At 45.6% G+C, this 23,597-nt stretch overlaps 1 protein-coding gene and 1 long non-coding RNA gene across 4 annotated transcripts; one reads left to right on the plus strand and one right to left on the minus strand.

Moving 5' to 3' along the window:
- On the plus strand, positions 1-19,923 carry LOC111840041 (protein-glutamine gamma-glutamyltransferase K-like). The gene is made up of 14 exons (XM_072711156.1): positions 1-197; positions 8,105-8,379; positions 8,581-8,772; positions 10,608-10,853; positions 12,322-12,440; positions 12,533-12,640; positions 12,821-12,998; positions 14,443-14,581; positions 14,847-15,039; positions 15,296-15,449; positions 15,540-15,824; positions 16,799-16,959; positions 17,326-17,462; positions 17,725-19,923. The coding sequence occupies exons 2-14, from the start codon at positions 8,106-8,108 to the stop codon at positions 17,867-17,869; spliced, it is 2,331 nt and encodes a 776-aa protein (XP_072567257.1). The 5' UTR covers positions 1-197; position 8,105; the 3' UTR covers positions 17,870-19,923.
- LOC140588820 (uncharacterized) lies at positions 1,648-23,581 on the minus strand. Of its 3 annotated transcripts, none has more exons than XR_011990018.1 (5): positions 23,396-23,581; positions 23,205-23,291; positions 15,217-15,351; positions 12,520-12,608; positions 1,648-1,860 (listed from the first exon to the last, which is right to left on the minus strand). It is a non-coding gene; the product is annotated as an uncharacterized lncRNA (long non-coding RNA). The 3 variants fall into 3 exon arrangements; XR_011990017.1 differs by lacking the exon at positions 1,648-1,860 and adding an exon at positions 11,464-12,368; XR_011990019.1 differs by lacking the exons at positions 1,648-1,860; positions 12,520-12,608; positions 15,217-15,351 and adding exons at positions 19,685-19,821; positions 19,919-20,032.
- Positions 23,582-23,597: the final 16 nt, after the last annotated feature.

Genomic DNA, 23,597 nt, shown 5'->3' on the forward strand with positions numbered 1-23,597 from the left:
GGCGCGTCGGTATTTCTTCCACTTGTAATCTGTGAAACTCTTAAATTCCAGTGCAAGTTCAAGTCGTGGAGGAAGAGCAAGTCATCTGAAGAGCAAAAAAGAGAAATCGGGTCTTGACGTTTCACTCGAGCGGCAAGAACAGCGCAGTTGTTAAATCGCAACTAACAGCGTACAAAAAACTTCAGACGCAAGGAAAAGTGAGTACATTTTAACGATTGCAATTTAACGTCGTGCCTTCAATGTTAGTAGTGTCCACAATATATTAGGCTTATATGAGAAGTCGTTCTTTGACAGCGATATGTGACTCTAATGAGTGCTATCACGAGGATTATACTGAAGCGGCAGTGACACCCCCGATTAACGGTCTGTGACATTAGCAAGTAATAATAATAAGGGCTGCTGGCACGTGCCTACAGTTCTTACCGCTAACCATGATGGGACCTGCAATAATCATAAACAAGACGGAGCTATATAATGCTGAACTTCGGAGACATGCGATAGGAGTTTTAGACAGTTAAAATTGGGAGGGGGGTGGTGTAATAGAGACGTTCCATAAATAGAAAGTTATGGTATTATAGTATCGACCAAGGAGGCGTTACAAGAGTAACTTTGGCAATTTGTAATGCATTCTTGGCAAATTTTATAGTAATTTAAAAATGCACAGGATAATGTATTAAATAATGTGGAGTCTGTCAGGATATCTCAGGTAGTAAAACTTTAAGTAGAATATATTAGTATATCTATCTATCTATCTAATCTGTCCATTTGTGTCTAAGATCACTGGGAATTGTTGTAGATCTTTTCTCATTAGGTAGATCTAAAATGCCTCACATTCAGTGTTCAGTTCAGTTTTTCTTTTTGACTTAATGTATACTTTATATGTAGGCTATTTCAGAACTTTTTATGTATTTCAGTATGGAAAAAAGTCTATAACTTACTATTATTTTGCTGAATATATAAACTATTTCACTGGCAACATCAATCATTTCCCACCGATATTTGGGTATCACCTCTTCTCCTCTGAATAATTTCAGTGTGTTTTTTTTTTCCTGAACTTAAAAACAAACATATCATATGGAATACGGCAGTCTAATTAATAAACTAAGTGCTGTGATATATGTCTACCCTTACATCTGCCCTGTGGACATCCTAGACCATTTTCTTATTGTCTATGTTAATCATAAGCACGGATGGACTGAGGCATCCAGTCCTGTCTGCAATGCAGATTTAAACTGTAGGCCACCCAGTAGCTGTTTTTCAAAGATCTAGAAGCTCAGGAATCCACACCCATGTTCTGAGCCTATCAGGGAGAACGTGAAGGACACGGCCTGTGTGACACGGCCGTCCCTCACAGGCGACTCAAACTTTAATCTTCACTGACGCCATCGTGCTCCGCGGACCATTTGCGGCAGCCGATCTACGCGAATTGCACGTCTTTGGGTTGTGGGAGGACTCCGAGACAGAGGGAGACAAACAAGCGCCACTCAGACAGAGCAAGCGGCAGCAGTTTTAACTTTCAAGCCATGAGGTTGTAGCTGGTTTTTCTAGTAGCCAAGACATATGAAATGACACACAAGCCAATATGTGGACTCAAAGGCCAATATTGACTATTATTATTAGTAGTAGAAGAAGTAGTATTAGGTTTGATGTTAACTGCTGCATGGTGACCACATGGGTGGTCAGAATGCTCTGTGTTCTTCCTGGGTCTTCAGGCCTGAGGTTTTCCAGTACTCCACAAAGAAGATCACATCAGTTGTCTTTCCCTGCACTCTCCCCGTCCTCTCTCTTTATGTCAGCTCCCCGCATGCTCTCCGCAGTGCGACTTCAGGAATGACTGCCAACACAAATGGGCAATAACAACTAGGGAGAGAAAGAGAGAGAGAGCCAGCCGAAGGATAAGTTTTCTCTTCACGTAATGAACAGAGAGAGAGAGAGAGAAACTTGTTGCATCTTGTTTTTTACGCTCCGGTCTGAGACACATCTAGGAGGGAGATTAATAATCGCCAAAAACACACACACTCACCATCACACATGACCAGCAGAAGAAGACACAGCCGTACATAAAAATATTTCCTCATTTCTATATATATATATATAAATATATGAGTAACGATGAAATATGAAATATAAAAATAGAATAATATGAAAACGTGCATACAAGAAATAGGAAGGTTAAACAATCCATTGAGTGCTTTAAAAACAAAAGGCAAAATTTTAAAATCTGCTCTGTATTTCACAGGTAGTCAGTGCAAATGAGCTGGAAAAGGAGTGATATGTTGTTTTTTCTTTGTTCCATTTAAGAGTCTAGCAGCTGCATTATGAATCATTTGAAGTCTAGAAAGTGTGGAACTGGACAATCCCAGATACAGGGAATTACAGCAGTCAGGCCAAGAGGTGATAAAAGCATGGATAACTATACCCAGGTCCTTATGATAAAATCGGCTTTAACTTGGCTATAGTTCTGAGATGATAAAAACTGCCCCATGCAACACTGCTGACTTGTTTGTTAAAATTCAATGACGTGTCCAAAAATACACCAAGGATTTTAACTTCATTATACGGACAAGGGACCAAGTGCATTGCTAAGGCTAGTGACAGAGTTTGGGGGCCAAATGTAATTACTTCGGTTTTGTTTTCATTTAGTTGAAGGAAGTTCCTCACCATCCAGTATTTAATATCATCCAAGCAGTTGAGCAGGTTCCTCAGAGAGCAGGTGCTATCAGCTGTAACTGGTAGGTACTGTAGAACTGTGTCGTCTGCACAGCAATGGTACAAAATATTGTATTTTGTAAAAAAAGAGGCCCTAAGACTGAACCTTGGGGAACGCCACATTTAATGGGGGGTGGAGGATGAGAAGCAGTTACCTATTCTGAGTGAGAAGCTTCTTCCTCTCAGGTAGGAGATAAACCATTTTAACACTGGACCCTGCAAACCAACTTCTACCTCTAAGCTTTTTTATAGAGCGTCGTGGTCAATTGTGTCAAAAGCTGCGGTAAAATCAAGCAACACAAAAACTGCACAAGAACCAGTATTGATAGTGAGAAAAATGTCATTCAGTACCTTCATCAGGGCAGATTCTGTACTATTCAGAGCTCTAAAGCCAGACTGGAATTTATCAAAGATTTTAGACTTGTCCCAGTAAGAGGTGATCTGGGGGAACACAACTTTTTCCAGTATCCTGGAGATAAATGGTAGCTTGGAGATTAGCCTGTTTCTCAAACTACATTGTAATATATTTCTCCTCTCGCTCATTTGTGCACCGGGGCCCCCTCTCCTGTTTCTGTTGTGGTATGAGCCAGTTTGAGCCGCTCTGTGAAGGGAGTAGTACACAGCATTGTACACGATCTTCAGTTTGCTGCCAATTTCTTGCATGAAGTAACCTTCATTTCTCAGAACAAGAATAGACTAACGAGTTTGAGAAGAAAGTTCTTTGTTTCTGACCATTTTGAGCTTTAATCGAACCCATAATTGCTGATGCTCCAGATATTGAACTAGTCCAAAGAAGACAAAGAATGTTGGAAAAGGGCCTTATAACTTATTTAACAAGCACAGCAATTTTCTGTGCTAACATAATCGCAAAAGCGTTTTCTAATGATCAATTAACCTTTTAAAATGATAAACTTGCATTAGCAAACACAACATTCCACTGGAACACAGGAATAATTGTTGCTGATGTCTCTGTAGACCTTTGTTGTTATTCCATTAAAAACAATCTCTACGCAGTATTTCTGATCAATCCAATGTTATTTTAATGGACATAAAACTTGAAAGTGTCCCCAGACTTTTGAATGGTAGTGAATATATTTGTGTGTGTGTGGGTTAGGTTTATATTACATTGTCCCCCACAATGTGATAAAAAAAACCTGTCATTTTGACATTGTGTCAGTGCAGTCAAAAAACTAAAAATGCCAAAAGTCTCGTATTTTGTTTGGTTACTTATGGTTAAGGTTAGGGCTGGGTAGGGGGTAAGGTTGTTATGTTGGGGTTGGAGTCTTCCCCTTAGAAATGAATGGAGAGTACCCACAAAGATATAATTACAAACCTGTGTATGTGTGTGTGTATTCACTAATCTTCCCTCAGTAGCTGTCCAATAGTTATTTTTGGGACTGAGTTGGTGTTTTACTCAAATTTGTTCACATTTACAATTTAACCACCATCTCTCATAATTATATTCATGTCATCTTTGAATAAATCAGCCATGTTGCCCATTTCTGTTGGTGGGACTGTAGGCTTCTATAGGCTGTGGTGGGACTGTAGGCCTCAGTTGGCTGCCAGTGGGACTGTAGGCTTCAGTTGGCTGTCGGTGGGGCTGTAGGCCTCAGTTGGCTGTCGGTGGGGCTGTAGGCCTCAGTTGGCTGTCGGTGGGACTGTAGGCCTCAGTTGGCTGCCAGTGGGACTGTAGGCTTCAGTTGGCTGTCGGTGGGGCTGTAGGCCTCAGTTGGCTGTCGGTGGGACTGTAGGCCTCAGTTGGCTGTCGGTGGGACTTTAAGCCTCAGTTGGCTATCGTTGGGACTGTAGGCCTCAGTTGGCTGCCGGTGGGACTGTAGGCCTCAGTTGGCTGCCGGTGGGACTGTAGGCTTCAGTTGGCTATCGTTGGGACTGTAGGCCTCAGTTGGCTGCCGGTGGGACTGTAGGCCTCAGTTGGCTGTCGGTGGGACTTTAGGCCTCGGTTGGCTGTCGGTGGGACTGTAGGCCTCAGTTGGCTGTTGGTGGGACTGTAGGCCTCGGTTGGCTGTCGGTGGGACTGTAGGCCTCAGTTGGCTGTTGTTCATTTGTTGTTTCTTGGTTGAAATATTTTATGAGCAGAACACTAACTGCACAGTCACATCTGGCATATGGAGTGCAACTTTCTAGTTAGAATTGTCATGCTTTGGTTTGCCCCAAAGCCATCCACTGGCCATAATGTTTAGCACTGAAGCATGTTGGTCGCTGGGCCATTGTCAGTGGGTCACGCAGCGTGTGGTTTTAACACCCCCCACCCACACTCCCACCCCCCTCACCACCCGATCGACAAATTCCGAGATCATTGAGTACTGCTGCTCTAAGGTTTTTCACACACATCTGCTTGCCAACATCTGGCACCTTAGATCATAACCTTGTGGGAAACAGCATTTCCAGCATTTGCTGTTTTATTTACATTTGAATCACTTTCGATAAACATTTCCTGGAAATAATAACTGAACTAAGCAACCAAGGAATTGTTGTGCAGAGTTTTGATGGCTGCATTCATTAGGGTGCTGAAACCTACCACTTGTGTCCTCAGGCCGGTGGTTTGTGGCTCTGATAATTGCCTCATAGACCAATCAGATTTGCGATCTTCAGGGTCAAGTGTTCCTCATAGCTGGAGCCCCTCGCTGCTCTCCAGCGAAGTGTCAGCCGTCAGGATTTGTTTCGGCTATTTTGAGAAGCTGAGCTAAATGCAAGCGCCCTGTTTAGAGAGAGGCAAACATAAATAACATCTCTCTCGCTCCTCTGAGGCCATGCTCTGAATAAGCGCTTGTTAGACTTGATGTGGCTGTTTCTAACGAAGTTCAGCTGCTCTGGCAGTAACATTAGCTGAAGGCTTGTCGTACATGAAGAAACCTCTTAAAAAATGACCTATTATCTGTCTTAGTTTATTTTATAAGGCAAAGCTGTATTAATAGTGTAGGGGGAGCTGGACTTCGACCAGTCCTTCTAATAAAGTTTAGGAAATGCTCTACTGTCTCCCCTGAAGATACTTTGCCAGATTGAATTCAGTCAAGCTCAGCTGAGCTGTATGAATGGCATTCGGCAGGATGTACAGAGGTGTGTGGAGAAGTGTATGCAAGGAAATAATTTTACATTTGTAAATATTCTCGTTCATGTTCTGCTTCTTCATAGTATATATTCACTTTTCAGTAGCTGGAAGATGGGTTAAGTAAACATACGTATTCCGCAAGGTGCCCGTTTATTTAGGGATCTGGAAAAACTGTAGACGTTGTAGAGCAAGGCATGTCTGACTTGTGGCCAAAATGGACAGGTTACTATGGCGACACAATCACAACACTGACTGCTTTGGGCTTGTTCAATGGAGATACGCATTTCGTGCTTGAATGTTCTATAAAGGCCTCTTATTATGTGTGTGTCCTACAGTTCTAGTGGCTTTACGGTCTGGAGCTTTTCCGCGGAACCCAGTCAGAACCATGGGCCTACTTTCTTTGTGGTCTAACCTCAGTTCTGCCCTCTTGTCTGGTTAATATCCAGCGAAGTTATGGGAAGGGATTTTTCAGGCATGTGTCAGCAGTTGACACATCACCCCTTCGTACCATTTGGGGCCCCCACTTCCCGTTAGCGGTACTATGACAATCGTGTCAGAATAGCGTGGTGCAATACTTCCAGTGTACCAAAAATAAAAATGCCAGTGTTGCTTTCAGGAACACTGTAGGGGCATTGTCAGGGGGTGTGCACACTGAGTCATGGGCAGCAAGATCGTTTGCGGGGCAGGGGTGACCATGGGATGTGTTCCAGATACGCAATAGCACTAAAATTACAGTTGCACATTCCTCTTTAACGCAATCAAATCAACGCACTGAAGGACATCGACTAATTGTGAAATTTAACTTCGATATACTCATTGGCCAATTCAGAAAGGATGCAAAACATCCTGCCTGTACAAGCAAGTTGCTCCTTCATCCTCCCAGCTGGCTCTTCTCTGCCCTGCCAACATTATCCGAAACCAGTGCCAGCTGGACGTCAGTAATAAGAGCTGAATTTGCACATAGACTCTAACCGGCAAGTTTATCCACGAGGCTGGGTTCCTGTTCCCCGCGACACCTCACAACGGGGATGAATCGTAGCAGCTCCGGCCTTCTGCGTCCCCATCCTACAAGGTCGTTCTCCTACCCAGGGGTCACCAACATGCCAACAAGGATGCCCCCAAGGAACTCATGAGTCGCCCGCGGAACTGTGCTAAAAATAGCACAGCTCACCAGTGAGCAGCGTCTAATTTAAATTTTATCCTGTTGCTATTCTTCTTTAATCACATGTGCATTCATATAGATTTGAAAATGACAATATCTAAAAAAAGCATTTAAAACATGTTTATTATATATGAAGTTTAGGTAAGTTTAGGAGGCCGTTTCAAACCGGTAGCCCTTCGTATGGCTCAGTACCTGTGAAGCAGCTCTCAGTTTCAAAAATGTCAGTGACCCCTGCAGCTCTCAGTTTCAAAAATGTCAGTGACCCCTGCTGTAACCTCTCCTTTCATCACGGCCCCCATGACTATGTGGCAATCCAGTGCTTTTCACTGGTACGGCCAGTTATAAGACCGTCACGAGGAGCACTTGAAAACTCGCAGCACAGCTGAGGATTGTGTGGAACGCGGCCCCGCCTGTGACCGAGGTGGCGTGAGCTCGCAATGGGGCCAACAATATCAGGGGGGGGGCAATTGCTATAAATCAAGAGGCAGGAATGGCGCAACGGTGGGAATGGGCTAAAGAAAAACACGAGATAGGGAGGCTGGATCCCATCCAGCACGGAAACGTCAATACCGGGGGGGGTGGGGGGTCCAGGAGGCTGAAGAATAAAGAGGAAGCAGGGGACCTGCAGAGGAGGAAGTGAGAGGTGTAGCAGGGGGTGGGGTGACAGGGGTCAGCCGGTGGGCCAGGCTGATGTGGGGTTTGGCCGTTTCTCAGTTTTCGTTGATAAGCGCTGTGTGTGTAGGGAATTACACAGTCATTCTCCGTGACCCTGCTGAAAATAGCAGGTAAAAACCAGCTTATGTTGGTATGACCAGCTAAACCATTAAACCGTCGTGTGAAAACGTACCTTAAGCTGGACAACTATGGTAAATTGGTCAACCAGCGTAAACTGATCAATCTGGGTCTTTCAGCAGGGGAATGAACCACATACGTATGATTAAACTCATACCTCTAGTACAACGTATTCTGTCGCCTGGCTTTAGTGTTGGCTGTGATGTATATATATAGAGGCACATGCGCCCCTAGGGTGGCAGTGGTAAACGTTTCTGAAGCCTCTATTTAGTGTAGGCCCCTGGACTTCAGTCTGGGTAACCCCGTGCATGCAGTGTGTTACTTAAGCATTAGGGATTAATACAGGTGTTGTGCATGAATGATGTTCTCAGGATGTCGGCGGAAACGATGCCCAGCAGAGACAGCTCCATGGTGGGCCGCTTTCACTCCGTCGCCGTGGGTAACGGGCAGGGTCCCACGAGCAGAGTATCCCCGAGCAAAGAGCGGCCCCAGAGTGGGGGGTGCCGCCGCTGGCTCCAATGGGTGTCTCCCTGCTGCTACCGCAACCAGAGCGGCTCCCTGGACCTGACCGACGAACTGCCCCCAGAGCCCGTGAAGGAAGTTGACAAGCCCTACAAGCCTCACACCGAGGCCAGCGAGCTAGAGGGTGATTGGCTAGCTTTTTCCCTGCTGTGATTGGCTACCATCGTAGAATCAGACTAATATCATTGGCTAAAAGCTAGCTCATTTGCATAATTACTATATTCTCCTGGTACAATTGTTGCCAGTTTCACTAAAGATAATCTTCATCCATTTATCATAAAATTATAAAATTGTGTTTATCATCTGTTTCTCCTGTGCCCTAAAGAGCTCGCACTGATAGTGCGCTCAGTGGACCTCCTGCAGTCCAAAACGGATCAGAACCGGCGCGATCATCACACCGACCTTTACCACAATGATGACCTCATAGTGCGGCGGGGCCAGACCTTTCAGATCGCCCTCGAACTTTCTCGCCCGTTCAACCCCAACACTGACAAACTCCGTCTGGAGCTGACGACTGGTGAGTGACTGTCGGTCAAACGTGTCTCTTTATGTGTGAAATGTAGGTGTCGGTGGGCAGAATTTACTTCCTCATCGTCTGAAAAACAAATTTTTTTACAGACTTCATCCAAAACCAAAAGAGTCTAACATTTGTGTCGGCTGATTAAAATATGGAATCATTTAAGTATCTTTGGTTGTGTTTCAGAATGAAAGTCAAAATGAACAGGGATGGGGGGGGGACCTCGCAGGAGTAACGTGTGTGTGTCTGCATGTGGCTGTACCCCCCCGTGCTCAAATCAGTCAAACCAAAGTTTATATATCAAATGCACGACCGTACAGCATACTGCAGTAGATACAGGCGATAAAATGAGTCTCGGCAAGAGCTCCCTATAGTGAAGTAACAAGTCAAAAAAAGCAAATAAATAGTAAAAGAAAAAAAAAACAATAGAAATGTGCAAATTGTCCGTAACCATAACCTGATGAGCTGTTTAGTAGCTTTTCCGCCCGAGGATAGAAGCCTTTACAGCTTCTACGGAGTCTGTATGTTCGTGTGTTGATGGTTCTATGCAGGAATGAGTTTAATACGTCCTCCAACACCTCTTGCTTTTTTTCGCACATCCACACCCCTTTCACTTTCGGAGGGCGCCGCCTTGAGTCACGTTTCCTCCCAGTGATGTTACAGTGTGGTGGTCTCGGTCTGTTTTGCTAACTGGCCCGGGTTCCTGCAGGCCAGAAGCTCCGTGCCCCTGCTCAGGTGACCATGGAACCCCATCCTCCTCACCCTTTGACAGAAATCCCCCCCCCCCCGTTTCCACATCCTAGCGTGGCCGCACTCTCTCCTCCCCATGTTGTCATCATGGGTTTGCTGTGTCACTCGCCAATCACACTTTGACGGACAATAAGAAGCTTAGGTGCTGTGTCAGCACAGTCGATTCAAGGCGAGTCCACGGGCTACATTCTGGTTAGAACGACCCGTTTATCAGAATGGGGCTTCGAGGCTACGCCCCCCCCCCCCCCCCCCTGCCTGGGACTGTCACTCCCACACAGCCGGAGCTTGTGTAGATGAAGGTCTTAACTGGGCAGCAGTATCCCGGTGCAGGGCTGGCGTGTGACTCAGTGGGCTGGGCCTCTGTGCCAGTGATCAGAAGGTCACTAGTTCAAGTCCCTGACTAGGGAGAGTAGTCACATCCACACTGGGCCGTTGAGCAAAGCCCTTAATCCCCAAACAATCTTCTGAGGTGCTTGATGGACTGTTGACACTAGCTGGGATATCAAGAAGAGAAAAAAAAATTCCGTTGTACTTGTACAAATGGCAAATACGCTGTTTTCTGGTGGCTCATGGAGTGAAGCTCTGTGTGCACACAGTGTGTTTAGAAACGGCTGCTTTTTCACTGTGTGCGTGTCAGAAACTCAGAGCCTGGAATGTGGGGGGGCCCACGGGCCGCTGGCACATGGTGCGCATCAGACTTTATTTATACACAGTGAGTGTGTTTCTCTGTACGCTCAGCTGATTGGTCCGCCTGTCACATGCTGCCCGGGTGCGGCGGAGGTGCGGGGCGCGGTCTGGCCAAGCCTCCAGCAGGGGGCAGTCAATCTGATGGGCTATTTGTCGGCTGGTGTATGTCTGGGGGGGGGGGGGGGGGCGGGAGGGTCACATGGCGCCTCAGTTAAATCTGTGACTGGTACGCAGGGTAGTTTAATTAAGGATACAGACTAATAAATAACCTGTTGCTGCAACGTTTTGTAGCTCCTGCTGTGACTCTGCCCTTTTTAAATGTGGATGAAATTGTTGCCAGGGATGGAAAAGAACGGCAGGAACACGTTTTTGCGTTTGTGTGTGTGTGCGTGTGCCAGGACGCAACCCGGTAGTGGCGAAGGGCACGCACGTCATCGTCCCATTGGTGGAGGACCTGGACGGTGGCCGATGGGAGGCGAAAATCGTGGAGCAGAGCAGCTCCAGGGTCCTGCTGTCCGTCAACTCGTCGGCCAAAGCCGCAATCGGCCGCTACCAGCTCACGGTGGCCACGCAGTGCCCACAGGGCACGTCCACGCATGAGCCGGGCAGTGACATCTACATGCTGTTCAACCCCTGGTGTCAAGGTACGAGTCAGAGTCACGCAGGCAGCACTGCCGTTTGTCTCAGCACCCTGCCACTGCCCCGCCCACCAATGATGTCATCTTTATCTCAGCACCCTGCCACTGCCCCGCCCACCAATGATGTCATCTTTATCTCAGCACCCTGCCACTGCCCCGCCCACCAATGATGTCATCTTTATCTCCGCACTCATAGAAACGCTCGACACATTTGATCATTACGGCGTCGAAGTTTATGTCCCGTTCTCCGCATCTCCTCTGCATCCTTTAAACGTGGCACATAGCATGACTCGCTCCAGTAAAACACCTTTCCATAGGATGGCATTTAAAAAGAATCGCATGCTAATATGGCAGCACACTAGTGAGCAAATGAGTGAGCAGTAAACGAACCCGTGACTGAGTTAGGGTCAGTGCCAGTCCATATACCTTTTAATCTTCTTCAGTCAACCCTCCCTTTCCCCACACACCACCCCCCCGACCCCCCCGCACACACACAGACCTGTACTCATATCTTTGTGGGACTTTCCATTCATTTCTATGGGAAAAACCCTAATCCCAACATGACGACCTTAACCCCTACCCAGCCCTAACCTTAACCATAAGTAACCAAACAAAATACGAGACTTGAATTTTTTTAATTTCAGTCAAAGATTTTGTTAAAATAGAGTTTCTTCTTGGGTGAACTGAAAAAATGGTCCCCACAATGTAAAAATAACAGGATTTATATACCTAACCCACAGACAGAGACACACACACCCTTTCACGGCATTTCTTCGATAATCACATCCATGTGTTAGAGAGAAAGAAAACAGATGGTGGGCTTATGGGAAACGCCTTCCCAGTTCAGGGGGATTCTGGGTGTCAGCCAAAGCCACGCCCAGCCCAGGGTCAGGGCAGATGATGTCACGCAATAGAAATGTCTTCCCTGAAATTACCAGAGACCCACAGTGACCTTAAGTGCCCTCTAACCCCTTCTTACACTTTTATGAATCTTATGCGTAGTGTTTCCTAGTCATGCTACAGAATAAACCCACTGGACCTCACAGATAAAATGCTTGAGGTTCTGTCAGCTGAGGTAAGACATAACCCAGGTCCTGCAGAAGCGTTTGGCCCCTGACACGTCACATGCACCTCAGACCCTGCATGTTCACGTCGCCCTCCGGGATCTATAGATATAAACTATTTTCCCCTGAATTAGTTGTTTTTATAAGATGTTCCACTGAATTAAAAAAAAATTTCACATTAACATGCAGGGTTATGAGAAAGACCTCCCATGTTTTTCCCAGGTACTGTGAGGGTTCAAAAATTGCTTGTATAACTTTTCATTAAAGGTGTATTTTTGAAGCATGAGTTTATAATTGGACAGGGGTTGTATTGAGTTTTCGGGGACACGCCCGCTTTGTTGTGGCCGCATGGCTGAACGTGTCCGTGCGTCAGATGAGACGTCTCTGATTGTTCTTTTCTTCTTTCTTAGACGACACTGTGTACATGGACGATGACAGCGAGAGGACAGAATACGTCCTGAGGGACACAGGAAGGATCTATTATGGCACGGAGAATCAGATTGGGGCGCGGACATGGAACTTCGGGCAGGTACAGGAAGAGGGGGAACAGGGCTGGCAGGGGGGCAAAGATTGAGAGAAAATGAAAGATGGAATCGTGATCCACTTACCCTTTCCTTCCAGTTCAGTGAAGGAATTCTACAGGCGTGTCTCTTCCTTCTGGACAAGAGTGAAACGCCGTCAGCCGGCCGCGGAGACCCTGTCAATGTAGTGAGGGTCATATCAGCCATGGTGAGCCTCCTGTCTCTTCTTTATTTGCGGAGGTCACAGTCGCTAATGTCAGTCAGGTGTCTCCAATCGACCATTACCTGAGATGTCCATCCACTGCTGTACCTTTTTCCACCATTAAGGTAGAGAGCAATGTGATCCATCTAACTCTGCGTTTTCTTTCACTCTCTCCCTATGTCTCAGATCAATTCCCTTGATGACCGTGGGGTCCTTGAGGGAAATTGGTCGGGGAACTACGTGGGCGGGACTTCCCCTTCAGCGTGGAGCGGCAGCGTGGACATCCTGAGGAAGTACCACTCTGAGAACGGAACGCCCGTCAAGTACGGACAGTGCTGGGTCTTCTCAGGGGTCACCACCACAGGTGAAATGACCTTTAATGCTTTTGTCTTAGCAAAAAGGTTTCATCAGTTTTCAAGTTTTATTGTCACATGTGTTCCATGGATCACAATGAAACTCTTTTGCTTATAGCTGCTGGGAGCCCATAGTGGTTTAGGACAAACAGCAGTGCAGTACAAGACAGTGCAGGACAAACAGCAGTGCAGTACAAGACAGTGCAGGACAAACAGCAGTGCAGGACAAGACAGTGCAGGACAAACAGCAGTGCAGGACAAGACAGTGCAGGACAAACATCAGTGCAGGACAAACAGCAGTGCAGGACAAGACAGTGCAGGACAAACAACAGTGCAGTACAAGACAGTGCAGGACAAACAGCAGTGCAGGACAAGACAGTGCAGGACAAACAGCAGTGCAGTACAAGACAGTGCAGGACAAACAGCAGTGCAGTACAAGACAGTGCAGGACAAACAGCAGTGCAGGACAAGACAGTGCAGGACAAACAGCAGTGCAGAGTTGGCCAGTGCTTTGTATGTGGAGTTTGCATGTTCTCCCCGTGTCATGCAGGTGTCTGCACACAATCTGAAGACATGCAGTGGGCACCTCTGAGTTACTCATAGTGTGTGACTGAGTGTATGTGTGTGTGTTGCTTTATATGGACCGGCATGCCATGCAGGTTGCACCTTGTGCCCTGTCCCGCCTGGAATATACTCCAGACCCCTAAGACTCTGAGCAGGATAAACCAATGGGGGATTAATGATGCTGCATAGTTAGAAGGATTAAAATGACATTGTTGGCTTAATTTAACCTGAAAATTAAATGATGCGTTTATTTTTTTTACAGCCAAAGTGTTTTTCATACCATGTACACTGTTTGTGCCTCTGAATTAATGACTCACATATATCATCTCAAATGTCACACAGCCATTTCTAATTTAGCTGCTTTGCTCCATTGTAGCTCTCTGGTCTCATTCTGGTTTCCCTGGAAGCAGTTAGTAGAGTGGTTAAAGAAGCCTTGAGAAATGTTATCAACCTGAATTAGACCGATAAACCCATTGGCTAAAGAAATGGGTTGAGTTTTAAGTCGTTCGGCATTACAGTTGCAGTAAATGTAAAAAATGCATCGTTCCGATTTGCCTAATTGATTTTATTACAACTTCTAGACTAAACTCCTATCTCATAAATGATTGCATATACTTGTTGCACACTTAAGCATAACCTCTCCGGAGCACCCAGGGCGTGACAGTAAAGGGGAGATTTGTTATTACAGCTGGCGTTTATACAACTGACACAAAGGAATTTACCGACTTGAGTTTTTTCAGATAAGAAATATTTCTGCACTGATATCTAGGTTAGGCGAGCGCATTTCTCTCAGCAAGTTCGCCTTTGATGCATGCGCATTGTGTATCTGCCTTTCTCACACACACGTGAGGAATGCGAATGGCCCCTTGACCTGTGCTCTCTCCCGCTCAGTGCTCAGATGCCTCGGCATTCCAACTCGCAGCGTCACCAACTTCCAGTCTGCACACGACACGGACGTCTCCCTGACAACGGATGTTTATTTTGATGAGAACATGGAGCCCCTGAATGACCTCAACACAGACTCTATCTGGTGAGGGTTGCATCACTTTGATGATCATTCTGACAGTGAGATTGTTATATCTGAATGTTACACTAATTCACCATTATGAAGGAGATATACCCCTTAACTATATAAATGCTGATAATTAAGAATTTTTAATGTAGTAAGACCATGATTTAAAAAAATATACTTGTTCCAAGAATTGTGCCATGAGGAACCCCTATTCGCTTTTGTCACTTGTGCCCTCTACTACGTTACTTTCTTTATAGACCTGTTTCTCTCTCTGTGGCTTTAGGAACTTCCACGTGTGGAATGACTGCTGGATGGCCCGTCCAGACCTGCCCCAAGGGATGGGAGGCTGGCAGGCTGTGGACGCCACCCCACAGGAGACCAGCCAGGGCATTTTCTGCTGCGGCCCAGCTTCTGTGACTGCCATACGCACCGGGCAGGTCTACCTTAAACACGACACGCCCTTCGTGTTTGCTGAGGTACTTTTATAACCTCTTTTCTACAGCTTGGGCTTAGTTTGCGCTTCTCTATGATTTTCACATGCATCCAATACTCTCTATTTCTGTTCTACTAAATCTCAGCTTCTATCACCTCTACAGTCATATCAGTCTGATTACACTGCCTGAGTTTGTACCACATATCTACCCCTCTCTTACCTCTGTCATTCTTCTTCTGCATGTTCTCAGTCATGTCCATGTTCCGCTGAAACTGTCTCCTTGTCCCTGGGTGTCCCAGGTGAACAGCGACAAAATCTACTGGCAGAGGAACCTGGATGGGACGTTCAGTCAGGTCTACATGGAGAAGAAGAAGGTGGGACACTGCATAAGCACCAAGGCGGTGGGCTCTGACGATCGAATGGACATCACCAATCTCTACAAGTATCCAGAGGGTAAGTGGAGGGTGGGCTTCTCTGTAGGCTTCACAGTGTTTTGGTGTGGGCGGGGCTTATGCCCCAACTCAATGGCATCTTCCCCATCAGACACAGAAGAAGAGCGCATCGCCGTGGAGACCGCCAGTCGCTACGGCAGCAGGCCTGAGGTTTACGGCATGGCCTCAGCAGAGGACGTGAGCATCGAGGTCACGATGGACGGCGAAGGTCCCCGCATGGGGAATGATGCACAACTGATCATCATTCTGCACAATAACAGCGCACATCCCCGCCGTACCACCCTTCACAGCCAGGTGGCGGTGATGTACTACACTGGAGTGCTCAAGGGCACCGTCAAGAAAGAGAAGCTTCCCGTTGAGCTCATGCCCAATGAAGGTAAAGAAAAGCACACAAGTATCTCAGTGGTTCTATATGGCAATATATGCATGTGTCTATATATATTTATATATGCAGGACTGTAATGACTGTCACCTTCAGTGATTTATGTAATGCTGTTGAGCTTTTATTTGTGGTGCTCTGGTAGCTCAGCAAGTAAAGTACTGTTACGACTGTGCAAAAATTGTAGGTTCAAATCCCAGGGAATGCACATAAATTGTAACCTTTCCCTAAAAGTTTGAGATAAATCCAAACATAAATTGTGTGGTATGTGAATTCTTAGGTTCAATGATTCTTTGGCTGCTGACAGAGATTCCTGGGGCATTATGGCTCCCCATTCTCAGTGTGGCCCCCGTCCAGCGTGTGGGAGGGCCCCGTATGAGAGGGCTACAGGGCAGTGTTTCCCAGTCGGGTCCTCTTGCAAGAATGTGGACTGTTTGGCAGGGAACTGGGAGGGAGCGAAGACGCTGAGAGTCTGTGGGTCCGTGAGGACCGGGTTGGGAGAGGGTTGTACCACCTTCATTAAAACTGTGCATCTTCGAAGTCGAATGACCTGTTTCTTAGATGCTCGGATGCCCCACGGTTTCCGCCTCTGTTTGTGTCACCTTGACGGTATACTGGGCCTGATACTTTTCATCTAAAATCACATAATTTAATTTAGGATATACTTCTATTCAAAGCATCATACATTTTGAGAAAGCAAGGTCAGTCGGTCCCTGGAACGATTCGGGGTTAAGGGTCTTGCTCAGCGGCTCGACGGTGAAATCGGCAACCTTCCCATGACAGGCACAGCGTCCTAAGCCGCTGAGTCACATGTTCTCTTCTCTGAGGCTGGAACGCCTTACTTGGTTCTGCTTCAGAGTGACATCCTTTGCCCGTTCCCTCAGCGACTGACCGCTCTGGGTGCAGGGCCAGCCATCTGGGGTACATTCCTAGAGACCCATAGTAACGTCTCTCCTCCCACCCCCTCCCAGTGAAGACCATCGAGTGGACGCTGCCCTACCAGCACTACCAGGATCACCTGGTGGACCATGCGGCTCTGATGCTGACGTTATCGGGTCGCGTCAATGAGACCCAGCAGGTTCTAGCTACGCAGTACAACTTCCGACTCCGGACCCCGGACCTCACGATTACGGTGAGACATTGAGAGCAAAAACCAGGTCGTTCATTCTGTCACCAGTAGGACAACCACGGCGAATCACAGACGGATGCAGATAAGATAATTCTTGGTATGCGTTGAATAATCATACAGTATAGTTTAATCAAATCGTACGAAAAAGACATATGTGTTAGAAGTTGGATAGATGCAATGAAAGATGGAATAAAAGAGGATGGATACATGTAAGGATAGATGGATGGATGGATAGATGGGTGGATGGATGGAGTAAAGGTTACTCAAATGGTATTACGACCTATGGCCGTATGTCTGTAGAAAAATATCCCCCAAACCCTCCAGGGAGGAGAGTTCCAAACTGTGACATGGTGTGCTTTGTCACTACAGCCTATAGGGGACGCTGTTGTTGGCAAAGAGATGGAGGCCAAAATCTCCTTCACCAACCCCCTGCCACGCACACTGAAGAGTGTGGTGTTCCGGGTGGAGGGTCTGGGCCTGCAGAACATCCGGGAGATCGCCGTGGGGTGAGATGCCACAGCCGTGTCTGTCTCCCTTCACCCTTCACCCTTGACCCTCCCTTCCCGTTGTTCCCCCGTGACTCCTCGGTGCTAATGTAGCCTAGTGTTCCTTTTTCCAAATCTAAAAATATTGCTTACAGATGTACCCTTTCATGTAGCTAACATACAGGAATTTAGGGTTAATAACCTAGAGATTCGTCCTTAGAAATAAACACGCATGCAGCATGGTGGACACAGGAAGGTGAAATGACTCACTGTCACCCCTCAGGGACGTGGGTGCCCACTCGAAAGTCACGCTGACGGAGCACTTCGTCCCCACCCTGCCGGGGCCCCGGAAGCTGGTGGCTTCGCTCGACTGCCGGCAGCTGACGCAGGTGCACGGCGTGGCCGACATCGTGGTCCAGGAGATGTGAAGGTTGCTGTCCATACAGCATAACATCATCCCCCCCACCTCCCTGCCCCGCCTTTTCCATCCGAGTCTTTCAGTAACAGGCTGTACAGTGGCATCATGGGAAATGTCACTAAACCAAAACGGTGTAAAATTCCTGCTTTGGCCCCATACCAGGGTAACATGCAGTATTTTATTCCAATCTTGTGTAACCTCGCAGCTGAAAATTTAGACAATTTTCTACTAATCTAAAGGAAACTACAATTTGCTCAAAATCAACAGAGACCTGGCACAAAGAAAGCACACATCCACGGGACTGGTAAAATACATCTATAAATCTTCAGTATTTTTTGGCATCCTGGCTGTTGATCAGTCTAACATTTTAAATCAGCATTGTGCTACTGTGATATTTCTGTTAGCCACTTTTGTGGTGGGGTCCTTATTTTCCCACAAATCCTTGGTGCTGTGAAAATCCGACGGTGATCTAAACAATGACAAACGTCTCCCTGGAAACCCTGTGAAATGCCAAATTACATGGCGCACTGTGACCCACACTGTAGGGACCCAAAGAGAAGATGTTAATTGTGTGAAACCAGGAAGTGTGCTACGGGGCACAGATTCCACCCAGAATAAACATGAATGGTAGTGTATAAAATGGAAGAATGTATCTGTGACTCCGGCATAAGTGGTTAAGCGCTAGTTTGGTGCCATTGCAGCAGTCTGGAATGTCAGAAATTGACTGTGACTTCAGAATGTTTACAATAATAGACGCAATTTAATGTAGCAGATTCACGACAAAAGCTGTACAAAGACAGACTTATACTCAGTTTTAGCATTATGATTACTGTTACAACACATACAATTTGTTTGTACTGTCAAAACATTGGTGTTCTTGTGACAAGAGAATGACTCATCCCTGCATCTGTATCTTTTGTATTATCATTTATAGTGTAATTTTTTTTCAAATTTGGCTTCATTTACCTAGATGACCTTTGTGCTCTTTAAATCAATGCGATTTGTGACGTCAGTATTTTTCACCCGAACATCACTTGCTGTCACTACAGGATCTGAGTCAACTGTGACTGTGAATCGCGCATGCGCCAGCGTTGAAAGCCAAATACAAAAGCAATTAAAAACAACTCTAAACTGAAAAGTAACTAAAAGCAAGCGAAATACATTTTATATATATATATATATATATATATATATATATATATATGCCCAGTTCCTGTGAGGGGATTTGCCAGTACAGCCAATTTAAGGTAATCATCCATCTTATGAAAATATTTGCAAATACATGAGCTGGTCCTTAACTATAACTATAATCGGTAAGGGTGCAGGTTTGGCAGGTGGTCTAAAGGTGGTCCTTTATTACTTGAATAGTTTATTGTGTTAATGGTTTAACACGGATGACTCAGATCGGCAGCGCATGCGCGACTCAAATCCTTTAGTGACAGGATATCAGGATGTCATGCGCGCCTCTGCCATGTGATTCCGGCTGTTTTTGAAGTTTCTGCTCTATGTGATGAGTAGCCCTGCACTGTATAACTTGCGATTTTCACCACAGTATTATCGTTTAACTGTATTTACGTCCGATTATTTTGTAACATTATATAAAGTATATATACAAGATTGAAAGCGATATTTTTATGGGTATCATGTATGTAAATAAATTACAAATATATGACTTGCTGGGGGATTTCGTAGTTCTGCCACGCCTCGGTGAAAGCTGTTTTCTAATGAAAGTGAATGTCTGTCTTTTTAAGCTTGTTATCTTAAGTTCCCTATGATGAAGACGGCACTTCTGCTCATTTCACTGGCCTCCCTACCCACATTTCCCACATATTTTCCCACGCTGTTCTGCCCTCTTGATCTTGTGGCTGGCTTGCATCAGAACCTGTCGTTCTCCTTGTAAACTGCTAGATGATCCGGCACGGCCAGTGTAGTTTCTGGAAAATCAGTCGGCAGTCTCTTTTGCTGGGAATAAATTGTATTTGCTGTCATTTCTATTTCCATTTTTGTATACCGATTTTTTTTTTTTTTTGTGATGTGAAGAAAATATATTTAATCTTACCACCAGATGGCAGGCTTGGGCTCGTTTGTGAGTTTGTTCCACCCACCTTTTCCTAATCGTTGTTTATGTCCCTCGTTCCCCCTTTCTGAATATCTGCCCCCTCCTAATTCATTCCTTTGATCATGAAAACAAAGATCCAAAAGCACTGTTAATTAATACGGCATTGGACCGTTAACAGCAGCTGCTCCGCGGCTCAGTATGAATCAGCGCGACCAGCATGGTGACGTTTAAGCTCGACGCTCTCCGGCTATCTGCCCGGCAACAGGGTCAGCGTGACACATGGATAATGCATCTCTGCATGCTGACCGGGCTCGTGCAAGCGCAAGGAACACTTAACTTAAGTTAAAATTTAGTCCATACATCCATCTTCCAGTTACTAATCCAATGCAGCACTACCTGCTGCCCCCCCCAAACACATTAACAATAATCAATAATTTTTAAACTATCTGACAGTATTAGAACAGCATCAGTTTATTTGTGAGTTTATCCAATTTCCCGAGTCATCCATGAGGTGACCCCAGGAGTCGCAAAGGACACACCCTACACTGGAAGTCAGTCCATCTGGCAGTCTGCCTACAGGCTATCCCAGGATGCACTGGGAACACTTTGGGGAGGGCGGGCCTGCCTGACTGGAAGGCAGTCCATCTGGCAGTCAGCCTACAGGTTATCCCAGGATGCACTGGGAACACTTTGGGGAGGGCAGGCCTGCCTGACTGGAAGGCAGTCTGTCAAGGCAGCTATGATTGTCAAGCTTTAAGTCCAACCCAAATATTTGTAAGAGGACAGACAAAGAGTCTTTGTTATTTCTTATGAAATGGAAGCATTTTCAATCAATCAGCCCTGTAACAGCAGGTCTGAACCTTACGTGACTGAGGCCGATAGCTGGCATCTTCTGTGGCGATGAGCTGAGAGATAGAGACAGAGAGAGAGAGAGAGAGAGAGAGAAAGACAGAGAGAGACAGCCCACAAACACCACCTCAAATAACCTCCCAACACCCTTGTTTGTGGTCTTACGGTCCCCCTAAATCTCAGTCATTCTTCCCCCAAGGGACACCCCAAGGAAAGCAACAGCCATAGTAATAACAATACTTACAATAAAACTACAGCTCTTACCAAGACCAGGATGGTACAATATATATAGCACTGATGTATAAATAACACTAAGTACCAGTTTTGGTTGCAGATGATTGGTCCGTCGAGGCCCCTGACTTCGACTGCCACCCAATCTCTGCAGGGTGGCTGGGCTCAGCCTTAGACAGAGGGTGTGGAGCTCAGACAATCGGGAGGAGCTCATAGTAGAGCCGCTGCTCCTCCGCATCGAAAGGAGCCAGTTGAGGTGATTCGGGCATCTATCTAGGATGCCTATTGGATGGCTCCCTGGGGAGGTGTTTCAGGGATGTCCAATGGGGAGGAGGCCCCGGGGCAGACCCATGACACGCGGGACAGATTACATCACTCAGCTGGCCTGGGAACACCTTGGTATCCCCCAGAAGAGCTGGAGGAGGTGGTTAGTGAGAGGGAGGTCTGGGGATCTCTGCTTAGACTGCTGTCCCTGTGACCCAACCTCAGATAAGTGGAGGATAATGGATGGGTGGATGGACGTAAGTACGACTTATTGCAGGAATAACAGGGAATCACAATCTGGGTTTGTTATAGAGATTAATGCATAACCACACTCATTGTAAAATGTGTGTTTGTTTTTAACCATCTCTCAATTTACAGTTTTTCCCCGATTGCTGTGGAGCATTTTTCAAATGACAATTGAAATTTGCAAGACATCGAGTGCAATCCCCACATCAAAATGTCACTTCTGCACAGACGAACGTCATTTCTCATTGCTTCACATAAATTTCCAAATGTTTCACGGTTTTTCTCGATTGCTTTGGTACATTTCGTGAAACATACTTAACATTCTCAAGACTATACAAGCATTTCTCAAAATAGCACAACACTATGGTTTAGCTGCAAAAGCCTGTAACTTACTCAAAACAATTAACTCATGTCTCAAAGGCAAGTCATTCCACCAATGAATTAGTCAGCGCCATCAAAATGAAAAGTACAGTCAGTGTCGTTTTAACCAACAGAGTCAAAATGCTTAGATATATTGGTAGAATGTCTGATCATTGTTTTGGGTATGCTATAATACTGTAAATACTATAGTATAGTATAGTATAGTATGGTATAGTAATATAGTACTATAACTATAACTTGTAGCTAAATATCCAGTAGGAAATACAGAATACAGATTCTGTCTGGGGCTGATATAACCATTGATATACATTTAGAGTAATACAGTTTTTCTCGATTGCTTTGGAGCGTTTCTCAAATGACAATTAATCAAAATGACTTAAATATATATTCCATACACTGCAGCGATACAACATTGTTGTGTTTTTGGTTCCCCCACTACATGGTTTGTTGTCATTTCAAGTCAAGTCAAGTTCTTTGTTGTCATCTCATCCACATACTGTACAGAGTACAGAATACAGGAGGCAAACTGACACCACAGCACTATGACACAGTACTGGACCAGTAGCAGTCATTCTGATGTCCTTGTATTACCATTTTGCTGTGTTATACAGTGCTGTGTGGCTTTCTTGTTTGCTATTGTACTGTGACTTGAGATCTGAAGCTGTTACATGTGGATGCGAGTGCTTCCTCTTGCCAGTGAACTTTACATCTTGTAATATAGAGCCGTGGAGTATTGAAACTGGTATCTCTGACATGAATATGTAACGAAAAATGATCAGTCAGTGACAATGAGAAAGTGGGAGCCGACTGTCATTCAGAATTGTGGAGCTCAGGAGCAGACTTACACTGACATACTGACAGTATATGTAAACACATCGAAACCTCTCTGTGTTCACTGGTTATATCAGCCCCAGACAACATCTGTATCTTGTATTTCCTAATGAATATGTAGCTACAAGTTATAGCGCTACAGTATTTACGGTATTTGTGCATTCCCAAAACAATGATCAGATCAGATTTTGACTCTCATGGTTAAAACGATGCTAATTGTACTGCATTTTGGCGGCACTGACTAATTCATTAGTGGAATGACTTGCCTTTGAGACACGAATGTATTGTTTTGGGTAAGTTACAGGCTTTTGCAGCTAAACCACAGTGCTTCTCCTGCATGCACGAACTGTTTTGAGAAATGCTCTTATAGTCCTGAGAATGTTAAGTATGTCTCACGCATACCGCGTGCCAAAGCAATCGAGGAACACTGTAAACTCCAATGGGTTCTTCATGGTGTTCAGGCGCGTGACTATACTACAGATACCTGCCAAAGCATCGATCGGTAGGAGCTTCGTTTGTGGTGGTGTGCAGTAACACAGGTCTGGATTGGAAGGTGACATTGGCAATACTGCTGAAAGGGAAAATAGTGCGTATATTTCAGATATTTTACTAAAACCGAGCGTGCGAATATATTTTAAACAACTTTCAAACTTAATAGTAGTCCTATATGCTTACCAGGGTCTAACAGTCGAAGGTTTGAACTTTCTACGGTGTAATATTCTTGCGTTAGTTCTCTGTGCTTGGCCAAACCGTGGCATATTTGTAAGACTTCATCAGCTTTACGGCACTTTATACGTAATTGCTGGAGATAAATACGCGCACCTACACGGTTCTCTATCTGACCGTCCCTGTACGTCACTAGCTTTTCCTCCACTAA

This window comes from Paramormyrops kingsleyae, chromosome 4, assembly GCF_048594095.1.
Source record: "Paramormyrops kingsleyae isolate MSU_618 chromosome 4, PKINGS_0.4, whole genome shotgun sequence".
NCBI lineage: Eukaryota > Metazoa > Chordata > Actinopteri > Osteoglossiformes > Mormyridae > Paramormyrops > Paramormyrops kingsleyae.

What these genes read in the sequence shown, in the direction of transcription:
- LOC111840041 (XM_072711156.1), top strand. Translation starts at nt 8,106, where the DNA reads ATGTCGGCGGAAACGATGCCCAGCAGAGACAGCTCCATGGTGGGCCGC. An exon ending in CTCAGGGGTCACCACCACAG is followed by an intron (nt 12,999 to 14,442) that starts GTGAAATGACCT and finishes TCTCCCGCTCAG; the next exon opens with TGCTCAGATGCCTCGGCATT. An exon ending in TCTCTACAAGTATCCAGAGG is followed by an intron (nt 15,450 to 15,539) that starts GTAAGTGGAGGG and finishes CTTCCCCATCAG; the next exon opens with ACACAGAAGAAGAGCGCATC.